Raw genomic sequence first — 23,680 nt, forward strand, 5'->3', positions numbered from 1 at the left:
GGGCTGGGGGAAGCCGACAGGTGCAAAGGAGCATGTGGTTCAGACAGAGACATCCCTTTGGGGAGGATCTATTAATGGAGATTCTCTATGTCCTAGTGAGGACGAGAGGATGAAAAATGATAAAATACAGGCAGGGTCTGGACACAAGAACAAATGGATATAAACTGGCCACCAGGAAATTTAGACTAGTAATTAGACAAAGGCTTCTAACCATCAGAGGAGTGAAGTTTTGGAATAGCCTTCCAAGGGAAGCAGTGGGGGCAAAAGATCTATCTGGCTTTAAGATTAAACTCGATAAGTTTATGAAGGAGATGGTATGATGGGATAACATGGTTTTGGTAATTAAACATTCATGGTAAATAGGCCCAATGGCCTGTGATGGGATATTAGATGGGGTGGGATCCCAGTTACCCAGGAAAGAATTTTCTGTAGTATCTGGCTGATGAATCTTGCCCATATGCTCAGGGTTTAGTTGATCGCCATATTTGGGGTTGGGAAGGAATTGGAAGAGGCCCTGGAGGTTTTTCGCCTTCCTCTGTAGCATGGGGCACGTGTCACTTGCTGGAGGATTCTCTGCTCCTTGAAGTCTTTAAACTATGATTTGAGGACTTCAATAGCACAGATATAGGTGTGAGGTTTTTTGCAGGAGTGGTGGGTGAAATTCTGTGGCCTGCGTTGTGCAGGAGGTCGGACTAGATGATCATAATGGTCCCTTCTGACCTAAATATCTATGAATCTATGAATCATAAACAGTCAAATAAAGAAGAGTTCCATTCAGTTACATCATGTAATGGCAGACAGCTAAAAGGAGACAAGTTTTTAAAGTGCTTATATACCAATGCTAGAAGTCTCAATAATAAAATGGGTGAACTAGAGTGCCTCGTATTACATGAGGCTATTCATATAATAGGCATCACAGAAACTTGGTGGAATGAGGATAATCAATGGGACACAGTAATACCAGGGTACAAAATATAACGGAAGGACAGAACAGGTCGTGCTGGTCGGGGAGGGGCACTATATGCGAAAGAAAGCATAGAATCATAGAATATCAGGGTTGGAAGGGTCCTCAGGAGGTCATCTAGTCCAACCCCCTGCTCAAAGCAGGACCAATCCCCAATTAAATCATCCCAGCCAGGGCTTTGTCAAGCCTGACCTTAAAAACTTCTAAGGAAGGAGATTCCACCACCTCCCTAGGTAACGCATTCCAGTGTTTCACCACCCTCCTAGTGAAAAAGTTTTTCCTAATATCCAACCTAAATCTCCCTCACTGCAACTTGAGACCATTACTCCTTGTTCTGTCATCTGCTACCACTGAGAACAGTCTAGATCCACCCTCTTTGGAGCCCCCTTTCAGGTAGTTGAAAGCAGCTATGAAAATCCCCCCTCATTCTTCTCTTCCGTAGACTAAACATCCCCAGTTCCTTCAGCCTCTCCTCATAACTCATGTGTTCCAGTCCCGTAATCATTTTTGTTGCCCTCCGCTGGACTCTTTCCAATTTTTCCACAACCTTCTTGTAGTGAGAGGCCCAAAACTAGACACAGTACTCCAGATGAGGCCTCACCCGTGTCGAATAGAGGGGAACAATCACGTCCTCGATCTGCTGGCAATGCCCCTACTTATACATCCCAAAATGCCGTTAGCCTTCTTGGCAACAAGGGCACACTGTTGACTCATATCCAGCTTCTCGTCCACTGTAACCCCTAGGTCCTTTTCTGCAGAACTGCTGCCTAGCCATTCGGTCCCTAGTCTGTCACGGTGCATGGGATTCTTCCGTCCTAAGTGCAGGACTCTGCACTTGTCCTTGTTGAATCTCATCAGATTTCTTTTGGCCGAAACCTCCAATTTGTCTAGAGCCCTCTGTATCCTATCCCTACCCTCCAGTGTATCTACCTCTCCTCCCAGTTTAGTGTCATCTGCAAACTTGCTGAGGGTGCAATCCACACCATCCTCCAGATTATTTATGAAGATATTGAACAAAACCAGCCCCAGGACCGAGCCTTGGGGCACTCCACTTGATACCGGCTGCCAACTAGACATGGAGCCTAGTCAAGTCAAGGAACAGCACGTCCACTGATTTTCCTTCATCCACAGAGCCAGTTATCTCGTCATAGAAGGCAATTAGATTAGTCAGGCATGACTTGCCCTTGGTGAATCCATGCTGACTGTTCCTGATCACTTTCCTCTCCTCTTAGTGCTTCAGAATTGATTCCTTGAGGACCTGCTCCATGATTTTTCCAGGGACTGAGGTGAGGCTGACTGGCCTGTAGTTCCCAGGATCCTCCTTCTTCCCTTTTTTAAAGATGGGCACTACATTAGCCTTTTTCCAGTCGTCTGGGACTTCCCCTGATCGCCATGAGTTTTCAAAGATAATGGCCAATGGCTCTGCAATCACATCTGCCAACTCCTTTAGCACTCTCGGATGCAGCGCATCTGGCCCCATGGACTTGTGCACGTCCAGCTTTTCTAAATAGTCCCAAACCACTTCTTTCTCCACAGGGGGCTGGTCACCTCCTCCCCATGCTGTGCTGCCCAGTGCAGTAGTCTGGGAGCTGACCTTTTTCGTAAAGACAGAGGCAAAAAAAGCATTGAGTACATTAGCTTTTTCCACATCCTCTGTCACTAGGTTGCCTCCCTCATTCAGTAAGGGGCCCACATTTTCCTTGACTTTCTTCTTGTTGCTAACATACCTGAAGAAACCCTTCTTGGTACTCTTAACATTTCTTGCTAGCTGCAACTCCAGGTGTGATTTGGCCTTCCTGATTTCACTCCTGCATGCCCGAGCAATATTTTTATACTCGTCCCTGGTCATTTGTCCGATCTTCCACTTCTTGTAAGCTTCTTTTTTGTATTTAAGATCAGCAAGGGTTTCACTGTTAAGCCAAGCTGGTCGCCTGCCATATTTACTATTCTTTCTACACATCGGAATGGTTTGTCCCTGTAACCTCAATAAAGATTCTTTAAAATACAGCCAAATCAAATGAAGTAAAAATCGTAAATGAATCAAACTGTACCATAGAATCTCTATGGATAGAAATTCCATGCTCTAATAATAAGAATATAGCGGTAGGGATATATTACTGACCGCCTGATCAGGATGGTGATAGTGACTGTGAAATGCTCAGGAAGATTAGAGAGGCTATTAAAATAAAAAGCTCAGTAATAATGGGGGATTTCAATTATCTCCATATTGACTGGGTACATGTCACCTCAGGATGGGATGCAGAGAGAAAGTTTTTTGACACCTTAAATGACTGCTTCTCGGAGCAGCTAGTCCTGGAACCCACCAGAGGAGAGGCAATTCTTGATTTAGTCCTAAATGGAGCACAGGATCTGGTCGAAGAGGTGAATACAGCTGGACCGCTTGGTAACAGTGACCATAATATAATTAAAATTAACATCCCTGTGGCAGGAAAAACACCACAGCAGCCCAACACTGTAGCATGTAATTTCAGAAAGGAGGACTACACAACATGAGGAAGTGAGTTTTGCAGCAATTAAAGGGTGTAGTGCCAAAAGGGAAATCTCTGCAAGGTGCATGGAAACTATTTAAGGACACCATAGTAGAGGCTCAATTTAAATGTACACCCCAAATTAAAAAAACACAGTAAGAGAACCAAAAAAAGAGCCACCGTGGCTAAACAACAAAGTAAAAGAAGCAGTGAGAGGCAAAAAGGCATCTTTTAAAAAGTGGAAGTTAAATCCTAGTGAGGAAAATAGAAAGGAGCATAAACACTGGCCAATGATGTGTAAAAATACAATTAGGACGGCCAAAAAATAATTTGAGGAACAGTTAGCCAAACAATCAAAAAGTAATAGCAAATTTTTTTTTTAAGTACATCAGAAGCAAGAAGCCTGCTAAACAACCCGTGGGGCCACTGGACAATTGAGGTGCTAAAGGAGCACTCAAGGACGATAAGGTCATTGCGGAGAAACTAAATGAATTCTTTGCATCGGTCATCATGGCTGAGGATGTGAGGGTGATTCTCAAACCTGAGCCATTCTTTTTAGGTGACAGATCTGAGGAACTGTCCCAGATTGAGGTATCATTAGAGGAGACTTTGGAACAAACTGATAAATTAAACAGCAATAAGTCACCAGGACCAGATAGTATTCCCCCAAGAGTTCTGAAGGAACTCAAATGTGAAATTGCAGAAGTACTAACCGTAGTCTGTAACCTCTCATTTAAATCCGCTTCTGTACTAGATGACTGGAGGATAGCTAATGTGACGCCAATTTTTAAAAAGGGCTCCAGAGGTGATCCCGGCAATTTTCGGCTCGTAAGCCTGACTTCAGTACTGGGCAAACTGATTGAAACTATAATAAAGAACAATATTGTCAGACATATAGATTAATATAGATTATAGACAGATTCATATAATTCGTTGAGGAAGAGTCAACATGGTTTTTGTAAAGGGAAATCATGCCTCACCAATCTACTAGAATTCTTTGAGGGGGTCAACAAGTATGTGAACAAGGGGGATCCAGTGGATATAGTGTACTTAGATTTTCAGAAACCCTTTGACAAGGTCCCTCACCAAAGACTCTTACGCAAAGTAAGCTGCCACAGGGTAAGAGGGAAGGTGCTTTCATGGATTGTTAACTGGTTAAAAGATAGGAAACAAGGGGTAGGTATAAATGGTCAGTTTTCAGAATGGAGAGAGGTAAATAGTCTTGTCCCCCAGGGCTCTGTTCTGGGACCAGTCCTATTCAACATATTCGTAAATGATCTGGAAAAAGAGGTAAACAGTGCTGTGGCAAAATATGCAGATGATACAAAATTACTAAAGACAGTTAAGACCCAGGCAGACTGCGAAGAGCTGCAAAAGGATCCCTCAAAACTGGGTGACTGGGCAACAAAATGGCAGATTAAATTTAATGTTGATAAATGCAAAGTAATGCACATCAGAAAGCATAAGCCCAACTATACTTATAAAATGATGGGGTCTAAATTAGCTGTTAGCACTCGAGAGATCTTGGGGTCATTGTGGATAGTTCTTTGCAAACATCCACTCATTGTGCAGCAGCAGTCAAAAAAGCGAACAGAATGCTGGCAATAATTAAGGAAGGGATAGATAATAGGACAGAAAATATCATGTCGCCTCTATATAAATCCATGGTATGTCCACATCTTGAATACTGTGTGCAGATGTGGTCGCCCCATCTCAAAAAAGATATATTGGAATTGGAAAAGTTTCAGAAAAGGGCAATCAAAATTAGTACGGGTATGGAACGGCTTCCGTATGAGGAGAAATTAATAAGACTGGGACTTTTCAGCTTGGAAAAGAGACAGCTGAGGGAGATATGATGGAGATCTATAAAATCATGACTGGTGTAGAGAAAGTAGATATGGAAGTGTTGTTTACTACTTCTCATAACACAAGAACTAGGGGGTCACCAAATGAAATTAATAGGCAGCAAGTTTTAAACAAACAAAAGGCAGTATTTCTTCACACAACGCACAGTCAACCTGTGGAACTCCTTGCCAGAGGATATTGTGAAGACCAAGACCATAACAGGGTTCAATAAAGAACTAGCTAAGTTCTTGGAGGATAGGTCCATGAATGGCTATTAGCCAGGATGGCCAGAAATGGTGTCTGTAGTCTCTGTTTGCCAGAAGATGGGAATGAGCAACACGGGATCACTTGATGATTACTTGTTCCATTCATTTCCTCTGGGGCACCTGGCACTGGCCACTGTCAGAAGACGGGATACTGGCCTAGATGGGCCTTTGGTCTGACCCAGTAGGGCCATTCTTACTTTCTTATGAGTTTGATGGTCAATGCAGGGCCTTAGCAGGTGGGTTTTACCTAGAAATCTCCATAGCCCCAAGTGCCAACATGGGCTGTTGCAGCTGTGCAGAAGGCCAGGACAGTAATGGGGTCTCACAGGTCTGGGCCAAGAAGCATGGTGAGAGCCATACGGAGACGTTCACCTCAAATCCCCGTACCACGTGTGGCTCGTCCCCCTCCCCCAGAAAGCAGAGTGCTGGCACCGCACGGGGGCTGACTGCTTTGCTCCTTAACCCCAGGGAAGGAAGATGGCCACCTGTATGGACAACGTCACCGACATGCGGGTCCCTGATGGGGAGGCGGAGTTCTCGAAATCGGTCACCTCCTACGTATGCCAGTCCATCATTGTCCCTTCTGATGTGATGGGCTACAAAACCATAGTGTCCTCCCAGCCTGTGAGCCTGGCTGACCGTGTCGTAGGTAGGTGCTGCTTCCCGGTCTGGGGATGGGGACTGGCCTTTCAGGGTCTGATCCAGCCCTGTCCCACACGGGGGTGCTCCTGGGCACCTGGGCAAAGTGGGGTGCCCTGCACCTGCTGCAATGGGAGGAGAAGAGAGGCTGGGCAGTGGTTTGCGGTGGGGTCAGTGACTCCACTCAGGGCAGGGCAGGGAGGGTCAGGCCTGCAGCTCCTGTGCTCGGCCCAGAGTCTGGAAACTGGCCTCCTACCCTGCTCCACTGAGAGGCACCTCCTGGGTGTAAGGCCAAGGACGTGCTGCTGCTTCTTCGAGTAGTGTCCCGTGGGCGCCCCCCTCTAGGTTCTTTTAACCCTAGGTGCCTTTGCGCCCCACGTGCCTCAGATCGGAGATTTTAGGCAGCAGTGTCCGTTCGGCCTGCACATGCGCCCTCCCTGCCTCGCGCCCCGCACCGGGCTGCATCGCGCTGCGTGGGCAAACCGCCTCAGTCCCTTCTCAGCCGCCTTGGACTGAGGCGCCTGATCTGAGATTACCATAACTGTGTCTTGCTCTTGCTCATGGTAGTTCCGAGAGTTTTCCTTAGTTAGTAGCTGGAATCCCTTGTCTCCCTTTCTTTAGTTCACAAAAAAAAAAAAAAAAAATCACAAAAAAATTCTTACTGGGATAGCGACTGTTGCCCATCCATCTACCTTTTTCCCTCACTTTTTCCCCTCAGAGGAAGTGAAACCCGGGAAGGGTAAGCCCGGTTCCCCCAGATTTAAACATCGCCTTTCAGGCCAGGAGGCTATCCCGGCCGGTCACGGACATTCCCGTTGTATATGGTGTCGTGGAGAGTCACATGTTCCTCAGAAGTGTAATTTCTGCCTCAAATTAAAGTTGAGGGCAGAAAGAGCCAGGAACTAAAACTGCGTCTCCTTACGATGAAGCGCTTGCTCCAACCGACCTCTGCCCCTGGCCCAGGGACTCCCCTTGCACAATGGTCCCCGACCAGGCCAGCCACGTCAACTTCCTTGGGAAAACACAACCCGAGAGCTTCGAAGAAGAAATAGGTGGAATCCTCTCAAAAAATCTCTAAGAAGCAGTCTCAAGTCCCCATGGTAGATAATTTGCCGCAAAGAGATGGTCCCCGGCCAGGTCGACCACCTCAGCACCCACGGGTCTGTGACCCATGAGGCTGCAGGCTCCTCAAGTACCGTCACTGCCAACAAGCCTAAGGACTTTAAGAGCTCTGGCTCTGGAAGATTGGTACCGTCAGGTGAACAGAGCAGTACAGAGAAGACCAGCTGTTCTGCACCACAACTGGCAGAGTCCCCTAGGGCCTCGGTACCTAGTACTTCAGCTCCATAAAAGACCAGACCTACGCCTCCTGGCCGTACACCAAACACATGAGACTTCCGGTACTGTCGGCACCTTGTGACACAGCCACCTCTGCAGTCTCACTTCGTCAGTATTTTGCCCATCCCGGTACCACAGGAGCTTCCTTTCCTAGGGACTTGGTGCTTTCAGAAACGCCTGAATCTCCCCTGCTCAGCCCAGCACCATCCCGTACTGATCACCTCCTGTTCCTTGGAGACGCACGTGATACCGACGGAGTCTTCCTTTACTTCCAGGACTGCGCCACCTCTGCCCAATGAGGAAGAGGAAGACGATGATTGGGGATTTTTCATCAATCTCCCACATTCTGTCCAAAGCTCTCCTTTCGGCTGCCAATGAGCCTGCCTTCCTGAGATCTCTTACCCTCATGAGAGTCAAGCCCCACCCGGTTGGTATGGACACCCTTGGGTGCCCCCACCCATGGCTTTTGCACCACCCCAGTGGCCCTACTTGGACCCTTGGGTGACTTATTGTCAGCAGTTTTCAAGGGCTCCTAGTGCTTCTCGCCAGGAGAAGAGAAGAGACTCCCCACCAGCATTTCTCTCTCGGGCTACTGATCCACAGGATGAGACCTCTGAGGCCTAGGAAGCGAGACTGGACAAAGAGATTACTCCTTACGACCAACATTTCTCCATCTTCCCTTGACGAACCTACCGCCATGTCCTGGGCTGCTGATTTTAAACCATTTCATAGATTCATAGATATTTAGGTCAGAAGGGACCATTATGATCATCTAGTCCGACCTCCTGCACAACGCAGGCCACAGAATTTCACCCACCACTCCTGCAAGAAACCTCACACCTATATCTGTGCTATTGAAGTCCTCAAATCATAGTTTAAAGACTTCAAGGAGCAGAGAATCCTCCAGCAAGTGACACGTGCCCCATGCTACAGAGGAAGGCGAAAAACCTCCAGGGCCTCTTCCAATCTGCCCTGGAGGAAAATTCCTTCCCGACCCCAAATATGGTGATCAGCTAAACCCTGAGCATATGGGCAAGATTCATCAGCCAGATACTACAGAAAATTCTTTCCTGGGTAACTGGGATCCAACCCCATCTAATATCCCATCACAGGCTATTTACCATGAATGTTTAATTACCAAAACCATGTTATCCCATCATACCATCTCCTCCATAAACTTATCGAATTTAATCTTAAAGCCAGATAGATCTTTTGCCCCCACTGCTTCCCTTGGAAGGCTATTCCAAAACTTCACTCCTCTGATGGTTAGAAGCCTTTGTCTAATTTCTAGTCTAAATTTCCTGGTGGCCAGTTTATATCCATTTGTTCTTGTGTCCACATTGGTACTGAGCTTAAATAATTCCTCTCCGGTATTTATCCCTCTGATATATTTATAGAGGCAATCATATCTCCCCTCAACCTTCTTTTAGTTAGGCTAAACAAGCCAAGCTCCTTGAGTCTCCTTTCATAAGACAAGTTTTCCATTCCTCGGATCATCCTAGTAGCCCTTCTCTGTACCTGTTCCAGTTTGAATTCATCCTTCTTAAACATGGGAGACCAGAACTGCACACAGTATTCCAGGTGAGGTCTCACCAGTGCCTTGTATAACGGTACTAAAACCTCCTTATCCCTACTGTACCTTATTAAAAGGGTGGCGGACTCCTGCTTAAGGAGTCGCAGCATAAACTACTTGACAGCCTGCACACCACCACGCCTGCCCGTGTCACATTACCCATCCACGAGGCCTTGGTGGACCCAGCAGAAATAACATGGCATGGCCCGGCCTCTGTAAGAGAGCAAACACAAAACACAACGTTCCCTCCAAGGACTCAGACTTTTTATTTTCACATCCCCCTGAACTCCTGTGAGCTTGATGCTGTGAACAAACATGGCAGCCAGCACCACCCCAAGTCCACGCCACGCAGCAAAGATTTTAAGCATCTTGATTTATCTGGTTGTAAGTCATGTTCAGTGCAGGATCGCCAGTTATCAAGCCCTCATGGCAAAGTATAGCCATACTAAGATGCCTTTGCTGAGCATCTTCTAATGGATTAGAAGGAGAAGTTTCAGGCAATCGTCGCTAAGGGCCAACTGCTTGCAAAGACGTCCCTACAGGCTTCTTTGGATGCTGCTGACACAGCTACTTGTTCCATCTCCATGGCAGTGGTCGTGAGGAGGGCTTCCTGGCTCCAACGGTTGGGATTTCTGAGGGAAGTCCCAACTACGTTTGAGGACCTTTCATTCCAGGGATCAAACCAAGCTTGCCAAGAAAACTGAGAAATCCCTCCACACCTTAAGAGACTCTAGAGCAGGGGTCGGCAACCTTTCAAAGAAGAAGATACATTTTTTTGTTTTTGTCTTTGACTAAAATATTCCGAGAGCTGCATCACACGCAAAATGTTGGGGTGCAGGAGGGGGTTCTGACCTGGGGCAGGGGGTTGGGGTGCAGGGTCTGGGAGGGACTTTGGGTGCAGGAGGGGGTTCTGACCTGGGGCAGGGGGTTGGGGTGCTGGGTCTGGGAGGGAGTTTGGGTGCAGGAGGGGGTTCTGACCTGGGGCAGGGGGTTGGGGTGCAGGGTCTGGGAGGGACTTTGGGTGCAGGAGGGGGTTCTGACCTGGAGCAGGGGGTTGGGGTGCTGGGTCTGGGAGGGAGTTTGGGTGCAGAAGGGGGTTCTGACCTGGGGCAGGGGGTTGGGGTGCAGGGTCTGGGAGGGAGTTTGGGTGCAGGAGGGGGTTCTGACCTGGGGCAGGGGGTTAGGGTGCTGGGTCTGGGAGGGAGTTTGGGTGCAGGAGGGGGTTCTGACCTGGGGCAGGGGGTTGGGGTGCGGGAGGGGGTGCGAGGGGCAGGCTCTGGCCGGGAGGAGCTCACCACAGGTGGCTCCCAGCCGGCGGCGCAGCAGAGCTCAGGCAGGCTGCCTGCATGCTGTGGCCCCACGCTGCTCCCAGAAGCAGTTGGCTGCTGGCACGTCTCTGCGCTCCCCATGGGGGGAGAGGGGCAGCGGGGCACTCAGCCCCCACCAGCAGCACCAGCCTGTGCACAGGGCTCGGCAGGGGCAGGCTCCTGCACAGTCGGCAGCAAGCAGTGGCTGCTGCTGTCTCTGAGCAGCTGGCCCCCCCGGTGCTGTGACCATGCTGCAGCCCGACAGGCATCGCTGCGGGCAGGGGGCTGCGGCGGTTTTACTGGGGCATAGCGTCCCCTGCAGATTGTCTGTTCCTGGTGCTCACACGCCAGCCATAAGGAGCCCCATGTGGCTTGCTGATCTAGGGCGAGTGGGCAGGGGAGGCAGGCATGGACCAGCCCGCTGTGCATGTCTCTCGGCAGTTGCTGGGAGCCCGCCCTGCTTCCCCGTGGTCCAGTGCGAGCGCTGGGAGTGGAGCCGCTCTGTGCTAGGACCCTCATCCGCTTGGGTGTCATTTCAGGGGTGACGACAGAAACAACCCTGGACAACATCACCTCCCTACCTGAGCACTTCGCCTCCGAGAACACGGGGCTGACCGATGTGATCTTCTTCTACAGGTAACGGGGGCCTCAAGTGCAGGGGGGCAGGCGCCCTAGTCCCTGCCCACCATCGCCACCTGCATCGCTCGGCATAGCCAAGTGCAGCTCCAAGCTGCAGAGGCCTGTGGCCAGCTCCACGCGGAGCCTTTGCCAGGCCCTCAGGGAACAGTCCAGGACTGTCCTTCCCCACCCCAGACAGCAAGGGAACCACAGTCATAGCCACGGTCCCCTGGGGCTGGGGGGAGAAGGCTCAAGGATCTTCTCCCCACCCCCGCTGTGTGACCTGGTTCGTAGCCAGGTCCCACAGGACCTGCCTTGTGAAGTGCTGGGCCATGCTGAGCATTCACACTAGACCAGAGGCCTTGCTAAGTGCAGTGCATTTGTCTAACCTGCAGGTCCAATGACGTGACCCAGTCCTGCAGCTCTGGGCGGGCCACAGCCATCCGCCTGCGATGTGACCCCCTGAAGACAGGCTCCGGAGCCCTGTCTGTGCCAAGGTAAGCGCCAGGGCTGCTGTGCACTGTGGGGCCCCCGCCCCTCTCTGGACAGGCTCGCTGGCTCAGTACAAGGCAGAACAGCTCAGAGAAGGAGTAATGTGCAGGACAGGATGCCAGACCCTGGGCTGTTTGCAACACAGGGTGTTGATCCGTTCTGTGCCCATAGTTTGCCCAGCAACAGGTTGCGGTGGCAGCTTGCCAGCTGGTGGAGAGCCGTGTCCGGTAGGCACGCTATGGCGCCAGCTGCCTTCAGCCTTCTGAAAGCCCCCAGCAGCACTGCTCCCGGTCGTGCAGCCCTACACGTGGCAGCAACAACAGGAGCCCTAGTGTAGACAAGGTGCTGCTGCTTCAACCACCCTGCAGCGTCTAGACCCACTGTGAGCTGGCTGAGCTGGCCCGTGGGGCCCTCCCTGCATTAGCGCTGCCCCCAGAGCGGAGGACCCTGTCTCGGTAGTAGTGCAAAATGTCTGAGAAAACCAGCTGGCCCAGCCCCATGGCCCAAGGTGGAGTGTTGCATGCTGGGAGTTTCAGTCTCTGGGCCTCCCCCTCTCCTCCTGCTGAGAATGAGCTTCAGGGCACCTTGCCGAAGCATCCCCAGCCCAAATGCCAGCTGCCTCCACTGCAGGGTGTTGCTTGTGGAGGACCCCCTGGCAAGGGAGGGAAGGGCAGGCTGGGAATGCGGATGCAGACGGTGTGGAAGGGGCTCTCCCGACCCTGCACAGGACAGCCAGATTCTTTCCCTGGGCAGCAGCTGGCTCAACCTGAAGGCTGCTTTCAAATCTGTGACCTAGACTGAGGCCAGCTGGCTGCCCTGGGTCCAAACTGGCCCTGCTCCTGCAGTCCTCAGCCAAGCTCCCCCGGACTGTGCTGGGGCAGTGCCGGGCCCTGTGCACTCCCCCCAGGGCCTGACCTGTGTCTCTTCCCCAGCCGCCATCAGGTCCCCTTCTCCTCTGGTGCCATCCAGGCCTGCTGTTCACAAACAGATCAGCATTTCCAGCCCAGCTCCTGGATTTGGGCAGTGCCTGGTGCTTGCTGGGCAAAGAGCTCACAGTTCCTCTCCAAACCCACCACTCTGGGATCTTGCCGCGCATAGAAACAGCTGCATTTTCACAAATGGCTGCTGAGTTTGGGTGGCCAAATTCATAGAATCATAGAATACCAGGGTTGGAAGGGACCTGAGGAGGTCATCTAGTCCAAACCCCTGCTCAAAGCAGGACCAATCCCCAATCTTTGCCCCAGATCCCAAATGGTCTCCTCAAGCCAATGCTTAAACCACTGAGCTATCCCTCCCCCACTCAGGCCTGTTGCTCAGAAGTCCTGAGCACGTTTCCCATTGTCATCCACTGAAGGTGTGGGCACCTGGCACCTCTGTGCCTGGGCACTGAGAAACAGAGTCAGCCCAACTCAGTGGCCACACTTGGTTCCCGGGCTGTCTGAATGTGCACAAGGATTTGGGAGGCTGTTTCTGTGCCAGGTTCTGTAACTAAACTAGAGCCAGGTTTGCAGAACATGGCCCAGCCTGTCCCAATCTGCTGTCGCAGTAGGGAGCTTCCCCCATGGCTCTGCCACCTTCCTGGGGTGCTGTGGTGTTCCTCTGTGCATGTGTCCCTGCGTGCCAGCTCCCTGGGTGAGTGCGTCCAAGCTGCTGACCAAAGGAGGGACTATAGCCAGTTCTCTTTGCTCTTCACTCCCGTTCGCCCCTGGGCCCTGCCCAGCCCTGGGTGAGCCAGCCAGGGTTGTTCCTGCGTCACATCCTATTAGTGATGATCCCTTGTGGCCTGGCTAGTCTGGTGCGCCGCCAGGGTGTGATTGGTGGTGGAAAGCGGCCAGCAGGATCTGCATTGCTGGGGAGGTGCCAAGCCAGATGGTGCACCATCTGCCAGCCAGGCCCCAGGGCTTGGACACTAAGCACGTTGTGCCCGGGGTCACGCTGCAGCTCGCTTGCAGCCCTGCCTGGTCACACGGTGCTGCAGGCAGTGACTGGGGCTGGCGGCTCAGGATCCTCCTCATTCCTCCTGACAGTAAATGCCCCGATGGGACATGTGATGGTTGCACGTTCCACTTCCTGTGGGAGACCTCCGCAGCCTGCCCCCTCTGTTCCGCCTACGATTACCACGCCATCGTCAGCGCCTGCCTCAGCGGGATCCAGGTGAGCTCTCACACGATGGAGCTGCGTCTCCATGGGCTGGGGCGGGGAGGGGTGCGTCCAGCTGGCGGGAGAAGCGAGCGGTTGATAAGCGAGCTGATGGGCTTGCACCAGCAATGCAGGGGGCCCACCCTTGCCGTGCTGTTCCCGGCAGCAGCCGTGCCCTGCGTTACACTAGCTGCACGCAGCATTGCAGTGATGGTGCTGCAGGATTCTTAGTCCCCAGTGCCCTAAAGCATTGTAGGAGAGCCCAGCTGGTCTTCAGAGAGCCTAGAGGGTTTGTAGCAGAGGCCATAGGCACCGACTCCATGGGTGCTCCAGGGCTGGAGCACCCACAGGGAAAAATTGATGGGTGCTCTGCACCCACCAGCAGCTCCCCCCTGCAGCTCGCCTCCGCCTCCTCCCCTGAGTGCACCTTCCCTGCTTCTCTTCCCAGGGCTTGCTGCCGCGAAACAGCTGTGGGAGCGAGGGGGGAGGAGTGGGAACGTGGCACACTCAGGGGAGGAGGCGGGGCTGGGGCATGGATTTGGGGAAGGAGTCCAATAGGGGCAGGGAGGAGGCAGAATTGGGGCGGGCAAGGGGTTGGAATGGGGACGGGGCAGGGCCGGGGGCAAGCACCCACCGGTGCCAGGAGAAGTTGGCGCCTATGGCAGAGGCCAGACTCCCCCACTTCCATGGGAAATTCCCACAAGTCCCTGGGAATCAGTGCCCTACCCAGTCCTTGTCTCCAAGTGGAGGTCAGGGTGAATCGGGAGCTGTCGAGGTGGTGGGCAATGGTCCGGCAGGGCCTGAAGGGAGTGCACAGCAAGCCCAGAGCTACTGGGTGTGGTCCTGCCAGGGCTGCCCCAGCAGGAGCAGACTCCCTTCGGCATGGTGCTGCCCAGGTGGAGTGCTGCTCCGGGGGCCTGGCTTCACCCCCACGCTCCTGGGACGTTGTGTGGGACTGAAGGGGGGGGCATGGCTGTTTGCCCCCTGCAGAGAACCACGTACGTGTGGCGGGAGCCGAAGCTCTGTGCAGACGGCGTCCCCCTCCCAGAGCAGAAGGTCAGCATCTGCAAAGCCATGGATTTCTGGCTCAGGGTGGGGATCTCGGCCGGGACCTGCGCGGCCATCCTGCTGACTGGCATGACCTGCTACTTCTGGAAGAAAAACCAAAAGTGAGTAGCTGCCACCCTGTTAGAGGGCTGCTGCCCGGCTCTTCCCCTGGGGTTCGTCCTGACTCCCAGGGAGGAGTGTCCCCTGCTGGCCAGCACCACCTTCTCTGGGGTGTCCCATCCAGTCGGCTCCCAGCTGGGAGGAGCGGATGGCTCCAGGTGGCTGCTCAGCCGGTAGCCGGGAGAGGAACACTGCGCCCTGTAGAGCCTAGCACAGGAACTACCTCTTCATCGCAGTCTCCAGAGAGATCACACGGTTCGATACCTAGGTCGGTCTGCTGGACATGGGGCCCTGCCAGGGACAGACCCGCTTGCTGCGGGCTGGATACAGATCTCTCTGGACACCTCCCCCCACTGAGCCCACACAATCACTCCCTCACAGCTCGCTCCCTGCTGCTGGATCCCGGGCTCGGCTGCTGCCACCTCCCGATGCCTCAACCTACCAGCTCAAGTGGCTGCCTGGCCTCCGCACCCTGGAGAATACAGCACGTCCCACCCGCTTGCACAAACCTCAGCGGGATGCCCCCAGGGAGCTGCAGGCAAGGGCTGCCAGGAGCCACCGCTCCCAGAGCTGCAGAGAGGGGCAGCCCACCTGTCCCAGGGAGATCAGTGTCTGCATCCCCCATTTTTACTGCACCCCAGATCTTTTGATGGTTTTACCACCCCACACCCTCTGAAAACCAGGGCCTTACACTACACAGATCCTTTTGTGTATAGCTCTGAGGTGCCCACACAAAGGGCCCGTGCCATCCATTCTGCTCTTCCTTCCCCTGAAGGTTGGAGTATAAATATTCCAAGCTGGTGATGAACTCAACTGCCAAGGACAGTGAGCTGCCAGCCGCCGACAGCTGTGCCATTATGGAGGGGGAAGATGTGGAAGATGATCTGATATTCACCAGCAAGAAGTCTCTCTTTGGCAAGATAAAGTCCTTCACTTACAAGGTGGGTGCCCATCCCCTGTGCCATTGCTGGGGGCAGCAGCTGTCACCAGCTCCCCAGATCAGAGGTGAGCCTTTGAACCCACTTGCTTTGACTGTTAGGATGCGCAGAAACGCTGCTGGGGTGCTGATGGAGTGGCAGAGGGGACGCTGGTCTTGTGGTTATGTGGTCTTGGAGTCCGGACTCCTGGGTTCCTTTCTCAGTTTAGATGCAGGCCATTTGCAAGCCACCAGCACCTCTGGGCCCCACTGTCCCAACCCAGTTTGCCAGCAGGGATTTGGAGGAACCGCTAATGTTCCCAAGAGCCCCTCACTCCCCACAGCATTCACTGATCTCACACACACTCCTTGCATGCCTGTCCCCAGAGTTGCAGTGAGCAAAGAGCTGGAGGACAGACAGGGCCTAGTGTTCTAGTGAAATGACAGGAGGGATGGGAACCCTTCGCCCACCCCGGGTGTGATCAGGGAGTTCTTGGCCTGCTGTGAACTGGGCCTAGTGCAGACTTACCTCAATCTTGGAGTTTGGCTCTCTAGGAAGCTCTCCCCAGCTTGGCTGGTCCTGGGATTTTCCCTGCAGGGCCTCCTGTCCCAGCCCCTGTGTCTCCCTGCTTCGTGCCTATCAACTACTGGGGCTTTGCAAATAGAATCTGAAGCTGTCTTCGCATGCTGAGCAGTTTCTCCATCTAGCCACTGGGGAAGCAGTTACACCAGGAATCTTCTTGGTTTCAGGTCCCTGATGCATGGCATCCAAGGCTATCTCAGTACCTAGCAGCTGTGTGGTGTAAACTGACAGCCGTGGCACTCTCCCTCATCTGTGCTAATACCCCAGCCCCGCCTGCTGCACCCCCTGCTCTGCTGACGTAGGATTACAATGTTCTTACCTGCAGGGTTACAATGAACCACTTTGCAGTCCCCAGTAAGGTGCTGAAATACAAATAAACTCCACAAATAAACTTTCCCTGGCCTGGGCCTAGCTCTGACCTCAAGGCAGCGGTGCTGGGCCCTGGGTCTGTCCCGGATCTGTCGCTGGAGTCTCCTGCCCCCAGAATGCTGCCCGTGATCACTGGGACTGGAACCCGCTTTCCCACCCCAGCATTGTTCATGGGGCTGTTACTACTTCCAGTGCTTGCTCATGTCCATTCAACACAGGGGTGTGTTCGCTGCATGCACCGGGTGCCGGACGAACACCCCCTCAGCAGTGTCCATAGGGGACCGGCTCTGATGCCCCCTGGAGTGGCACGCACACGCCGCGGAATATGGGCATCGCCGGCTCCCCATACCCACAGTTCCTTCTCGCCTCCAGTGACGGTGCTGGAACTGTTGAGGCTTCAGCTAGCGCTGTTGCTTTCTTGTTCGTACGAACTCGTTAATCCTTGTTTTATCGTGTCTAGAGTTTTCTGTTAGTGTTAGTAAATCCCTTAGCTATAGTTAGAGCTATAGTTAGATGACCCAGTCCCCAGGCTTTAAGCCCTATGATCGCTGCAAGAGGCCCATGCCCATCAGTGATCCATACAGCAGCAGTCTGCCTTGCTTGGGCAAAGGCACATTAGTGAAAAGTGCAAAATTTGCAAGTCCTTCAAGCCAAGGACTAAGAAGGAGCACGATATTCGTTTAAGAGCACTCCTGATGGAGTTGGCCCTCACCCCGGCACCGGAGCAACGCTCCGACTACCGTGACCTCGGTACGCAGCACCCCACTGGGACCGTCCACGGGCCAGCACCGGGCCCCATCCATTGCTCCGGCCAAGAAGATGGTGCGAGGTCACTTTCCAACCTCCCACAAGGGAAAGGATAAGATTGGGTGCGAGCAAGGTCCTGTGCCAGACACCTCTTCACCCCGGTCGGGATCTCGGGCCCAAGCTCTGGTTGAGCAGCGTACCCCAGCCCCCTCCCCAGCAGCCACCCCAGATAGTGGCAGAGGCCTCTGCCAGCTCCAGGTACTGTCCACGCCGGAGGCCCTGCAGGTGGCACAGGAGATCATGACCCTCCTGGGGCTGCCCACACCGGCTCCTGCAGTTCCCCAGTCAGGGGGTAAACCCGTGTTCAGACTCTCACGGTCCCTACCTCAGCAGCACCGTTCCCCGTCGCGGGGGGCGTCCTGCCAGCGCTCACCCTCCCGTACCCAGGGCGCCTCTGACTGTGAAAGGCAGGTGCAGCGCAGCCCCCTTCAGTCCCCAGACCTTGGCCACAGGCAGCGAGGCTCGCGGCACAGCTCGCCAGCGACCAGGCGCAGACCTCTGGAGGCATGTTCCCCCCAGCAGGAGTACAGGTCCTGACACCCAGTATCTGCAAGACCATGGTACCGCTCCAGGGATCAACTCTACCATTCCTCAGACTGTCACCGATCCCCTAGGAGGGCATCACCGCGGGTGGGCACTTCCCGGCACCGGGCCCGTTCCAACTTCCAATCCAGCTCCTCATCCCGGTACCATTCGTCAAGTGCGAGATGCAGATCGCCAGCTTTAGGCCCTCGCGGATCCGTTGAACGCCACCGGTGCCCAAGACCCCACTCCAGATCGGACGCCAGGCAGCATCGGTCAGGGCAGAGCCACCGTTCCGCTCTGTCCTGGTCGCCTGGGAGTGACCGCTCAGGACCCAGCCCTGGTTCGGAGCGAGGTTCCCCGACAGTGGGACAAGCTCAGGTACCGGTGGTACTGGCTACATTGTCGGCACTGAAACTGGCCCCGTGGTACCCATGGAACCCTTGGTGGTTCACCCAGTGCTCTCAGGCCGCCCCCTCAGTGTCCAGAGCCTTGGAGAGACCAGCTGCCCCTCTCTCCCGCCCTCCTCCAGTGCACGAAGCCTCAGGCATGAGGACCCCAGATGTATGTTCCCGGTCCTCCCCGCAAGCAGTTCAAGCCACAACAGCCTCAGGGCCAGGGGAGCAAGCCTCGCCAGGAGTCTCCCCGTAAGAAATCCAGAGGCTACCAGCAGTGTCCTAGCCAACAATATTTGCAGGCCACTCAGTCAAGCTCAGCCTGCAATAAACAGACGGGCAAGTGCTTGTTTTGAGGGTATGCCCGAGGACGACATAGAATCATAGAATATCAGGTTTGGAAGGGACCTCAGGAGGTCATCTAGTCCAACCCCCTGCTCAAAGCAGGACCAACCTCAACTAAGTCATCCCAGCCAGGGCTTTGTCAAGCCTGACCTTAAAAATCCCTAAGGAAGGAGATTCCACCACCTCCCTAGGTAACGCATTCCAGTGTTTCACCACCCTCCTAGTGAAAAAGTTTTTCCTAATATCCAACCTAAACCTCCCCCACTGCAACTTGAGACCATTACTCCTCGTTCTGTCATCTGCTACCACTGAGAACAGTCTAGATCCATCCTCTTTGGAACCCCCTTTCAGGTAATTGAAAGCAGCTATCAAATCCCCCCTCATTCTTATTTTCCGCAGACTAAACATCCCCAGTTCCCTCAGCCTCTCCTCATAACTCATGTGTTCCAGTCCCCTCATCATTTTTGTTGCCCTTTGCTGGACTCTCTCCAATTTCTCCACATCCTTCTTGTAGTGTGGGGCCCAAAACTGGACACAGTACTCCAGATGAGGCCTCACCAATGTCGAATAGAGGGGAACGATCATGTCCCTCGATCTGCTGGCAATGCCCCTACTTATACATCCCAAAATGCCGTTAGCCTTCTTGGCAACAAGGGCACACTGTTGACTCATATCCAGCTTCTCGTCCACTGTAACCCCTACGTCCTTTTCTGCAGAACTGCTGCCTAGCCATTCGGTCCCTAGTCTGTCGCGGTGCATGGGATTCTTCCGTCCTAAGTGCAGGACTCTGCACTTGTCCTTGTTGAACCTCATCAGATTTATTTTGGCACAATCCTCTAAATTGTCTAGATCCCCCTGTATCCTATCCCTACCCTCCAGCGTATCTACCTCTCCTCCCAGTTTAGTGTCATCTGCAAACTTGCTGAGGGTGCAATCCACACCATCCTCCAGATCATTAATGAAGATATTGAACAAAACCGGCCCCAGGATGGAGCCTTGGGGCACTCCGCTAGATACCGGCTGCCAACTAGACATGGAGCCATTGATCACTACCCGTTGAGCCCGACAATCTAGCCAGCTTTCTATCCACCTTATAGTCCATTCATCCAGCCCATACTTCTTTAACTTGCTGGCAAGAATACTGTGGGAGACTGTGTCAAAAGCTTTGCTAAAGTCCAGGAATAACATTTCCACTGCTTTCCCCTTGTCCACAAGCCAGTTATCTTGTCATAGAAGGCAATTAGGTTAGTCAGGCATGACTTGCCCTTGGTGAATCCATGCTGACTGTTCCTGATCACTTTCCTCTCCTCTAAGTGCTTCCTCTCCTCTAAGTGCCTCTAAGTGCTTCAGACATACTGGACTGTTCCCAGAATCCTCCCTCCCTTATTTTTGCCAACTGCCTTTCTCCTTTCCTCCCTGCGATGGCATCTATAGCATCAGACTGATGGATCCTCAGTATGGTGGTGCGGGGTTACACCCTTCAGTTGCTTTCTACCCCTCCTTCCCACCTCCCCTCCCCGCCCCTCTTCAGGGACCCTTCTCACGAGAGTCAGCACTCCTCACGCAGTCGAGTTGGTTTCGGACACCTCGGACCACTGCTGGGGGTGCATCTCGGCACTCTCCAGACCCAGGGTACCTGGTCCCCAGCGGAAATGACGCTCCACATAAATGTCAAAGACCTCGGGGCGGTGCACAGAGCATGCGTGGTCTTCCTACCTCACCCATTGGGTAGAGTGGTCAGTGTCTTGACGGACAACACAGCCTCGATGTTCTACATCAACAGACAAGTGGGAGCGCGATCCTCTGCCAAGAGGCACTCCGTCTCTGGGACTTCTGCATCGACCATGGAATCCATCTAGAATCATAGAAGATTAGGGTTGGAAGAGACCTCAGGAGGTCATCTAGTCCAATCCCCTGCTCAAAGCACGACCAACACCAACTAAATCATCCCAGCCAAGGCTTTTTCAAGCCGAGCCTTAAAAACCTCTAAGGAAGAAGATTCCACCACCTCCCTAGGGAACCCATTCCAGTGCTTCACCACCCTCCTAGTGAAGTAGTGTTTCCTAATATCCAAACTAGACCTACCCCCACTGCACCTTGAGACCATTGCTCCTTGTTCTGTCATCTGCTACCACTGAGAACAGCTGAGCTCCATCCTCTTTGGAATCCCCCCACCTTTAGGTAGTTGAAGGCTGCTATCAAATCCCCCCTCACTCTTCGCTTCTGCAGACTAAATAAGCCCAGTTCCCTCAGCCTCTCTTCGTAAGTCATGTGCCCCAGCCCCCTAATCATTTTTGTTGCCCTCTGCTGGACTCTCTCCAATTTGTCCACATCCCTTCTGTAGTGGGGGGACCAAAACTGGACACAGTACTCCAGATGTGGCCTCACCAGTCCTGAATAGAGGGGAGTGATCACTTCCCTTGATCTGCTAGCAATGCTCCAACTAATGCCGCCCAGTATGCCGTTGGCCTTCTAGGCAACAAGGGCACACTGCTGACTCATAGAATCATAGAATATAAGGGTTGGAAGGGACCCCAGAAGGTCATCTAGTCCAACCCCCTGCTCAAAGCAGGACCAATTCCCAGTTAAATCATCCCAGCCAGGGCTTTGTCAAGCCTGACCTTAAAAACCTCTAAGGAAGGAGATTCTACCACCTCCCTAGGTAACGCATTCCAGTGTTTCACTACCCTCTTAGTGAAAAAGTTTTTCCTAATATCCAATCTAAACCTCCCCCACTGTAACTTGAGACCATTACTCCTCGTTCTGTCATCTGATACCATTGAGAACAGTCTAGAGCCATCCTCTTTGGAACCCCCTTTCAGGTAGTTGAAAACAGCTATCAAATCCCCCCTCATTCTTCTCTTCTGCAGGCTAAACAATCCCAGCTCCCTCAGCCTCTCCTCATAACTCATATGTTCCAGACCCCTAATCATTTTTGTTGCCCTTCGCTGGACTCTCTCCAATTTATCCACATCCTTCTTGAAGTGTGGGGCCCAAAACTGGACACAGTACTCCAGATGAGGCCTCACCAATGTCGAATAGAGGGGAACGATCACGTCCCTCGATCTGCTCGCTATGCCCCTACTTATACATCCCAAAATGCCATTGGCCTTCTTGGCAACAAGGGCACACTGCTGACTCATATCCAGCTTCTCGTCCACTGTCACCCCTAGGTCCTTTTCCGCAGAACTGCTGCCTAGACATTCGGTCCCTAGTCTGTAGCTGTGCATTGGGTTCTTCCGTCCTAAGTGCAGGACCCTGCACTTATCCTTATTGAACCTCATCAGATTTCTTTTGGCCCAATCCTCCAATTTGTCTAGGTCCTTCTGTATCCTATCCCTCCCCTCCAGCGTATCTACCACTCCTCCCAGTTTAGTATCATCCGCAAATTTGCTGAGAGTGCAATCCACACCATCCTCCAGATCATTTATGAAGATATTGAACAAAACCGGCCCCAGGACCGACCCTTGGGGCACACCACTTGATACCGGCTGCCAACTAGACATGGAGCCATTGATCACTACCCGTTGAGCCCGACAATCTAGCCAGCTTTCTACCCACCTTGTAGTGCATTCATCCAGCCCATACTTCCTTAACTTGCTGACAAGAATACTGTGGGAGACCGTGTCAAAAGCTTTGCTAAAGTCAAGAAACAATACATCCACTGCTTTCCCTTCATCCACAGAACCAGTAATCTCATCATAAAAGGCGATTAGATTAGTCAGGCATGACCTTCCCTTGGTGAATCCATGCTGGCTGTTCCTGATCACTTTCCTCTCATGTAAGTGCTTCAGGATTGATTCTTTGAGGACCTGCTCCATGATTTTTCCAGGGACTGAAGTGAGGCTGACTGGCCTGTAGTTCCCAGGATCCTCCTTCTTCCCTTTTTTAAAGATTGGCACTACATTAGCCTTTTTCCAGTCATCCGGGACTTCCCCGGTTCGCCACGAGTTTTCAAAGATAATGGCCAATGGCTCTGCAATCACAGCCGCCAGTTCCTTCAGCACTCTCGGATGCAACTCGTCCGGCCCCATGGACTTGTGCACGTCCAGCTTTTCTAAAAAGTCCCTAACCACCTCTATCTCCACAGAGGGCTGGCCATCTCTTCCCCATTTTGTGATGCCCAGCGTAGCAGTCTGGGAGCTGACCTTGTTAGTGAAAACAGAGGCAAAAAAAGCATTGAGTACATTAGCTTTTTCCACATCCTCTGTCACTAGTTTGCCTCCCTCATTCAGTAAGGGGCCCACACATTCCTTGGCTTTCTTCTTGTTGCCAACATACCTGAAGAAACCCTTCTTGTTACTCTTGACATCTCTGGCTAGCTGCAGCTCCAGGTGCGATTTGGCCCTCCTGATAACATTCCTACATGCCCTAGCAATATTTTTATACTCTTCCCTGGTCATATGTCCAACCTTCCACTTCTTGTAAGCTTCTTTTTTATGTTTAAGATCCGCTAAGATTTCACCATTAAGCCAAGCTGGTCGCCTGCCATATTTACTATTCTTTCGACTCATCGGGATGGTTTGTCCCTGTAACCTCAACAGGGATTCCTTGAAATACAGCCAGCTCTCCTGGACTCCTTTCCCCTTCAAGTTAGTCCCCCAGGGGATCCTGGCCATCCGTTCCCTGAGGGAGTCGAAGTCTGCTTTCCTGAAGTCCAGGGTCCGTATCGTGCTGCTTACCTTTCTTCCCTGTGTCAGGATCCTGAACTCAACCAACTCATGGTCACTGCCCCCCAGATTCCCATCCACTTTTGCTTCCCCCACTAATTCTACCCGGTTTGTGAGCAGCAGGTCAAGAAAAGCGCCCCCCCTAGTTGGCTCCTCGAGCACTTGCGCCAGGAAATTGTCCCCTACGCTTTCCAAAAACTTCCTGGATTGTCTATGCACCGCTGTATTGCTCTCCC

General features: G+C 52.7%; 1 protein-coding gene across 3 annotated transcripts in view; it reads left to right on the forward strand.

Moving 5' to 3' along the window:
• ELAPOR1 (endosome-lysosome associated apoptosis and autophagy regulator 1) overlaps nt 1-23,680 on the forward strand; it is a 108,604-nt gene that overhangs the window by 78,946 nt on the left and 5,978 nt on the right. For all 3 annotated transcript variants that reach the window (XM_048826627.2, XM_048826626.2, XM_048826625.2), the window contains exons 16-21: nt 6,033-6,213; nt 10,961-11,057; nt 11,435-11,536; nt 13,559-13,685; nt 14,661-14,839; nt 15,613-15,778. In XM_048826627.2, the coding sequence (XP_048682584.1) occupies nt 6,033-6,213; nt 10,961-11,057; nt 11,435-11,536; nt 13,559-13,685; nt 14,661-14,839; nt 15,613-15,778 (852 nt within the window). The remainder of the gene's footprint in view (nt 1-6,032; nt 6,214-10,960; nt 11,058-11,434; nt 11,537-13,558; nt 13,686-14,660; nt 14,840-15,612; nt 15,779-23,680) is intronic.

This window comes from Caretta caretta, chromosome 21 (genome assembly GCF_965140235.1).
Source record: "Caretta caretta isolate rCarCar2 chromosome 21, rCarCar1.hap1, whole genome shotgun sequence".
Lineage (NCBI taxonomy): Eukaryota > Metazoa > Chordata > Testudines > Cheloniidae > Caretta > Caretta caretta.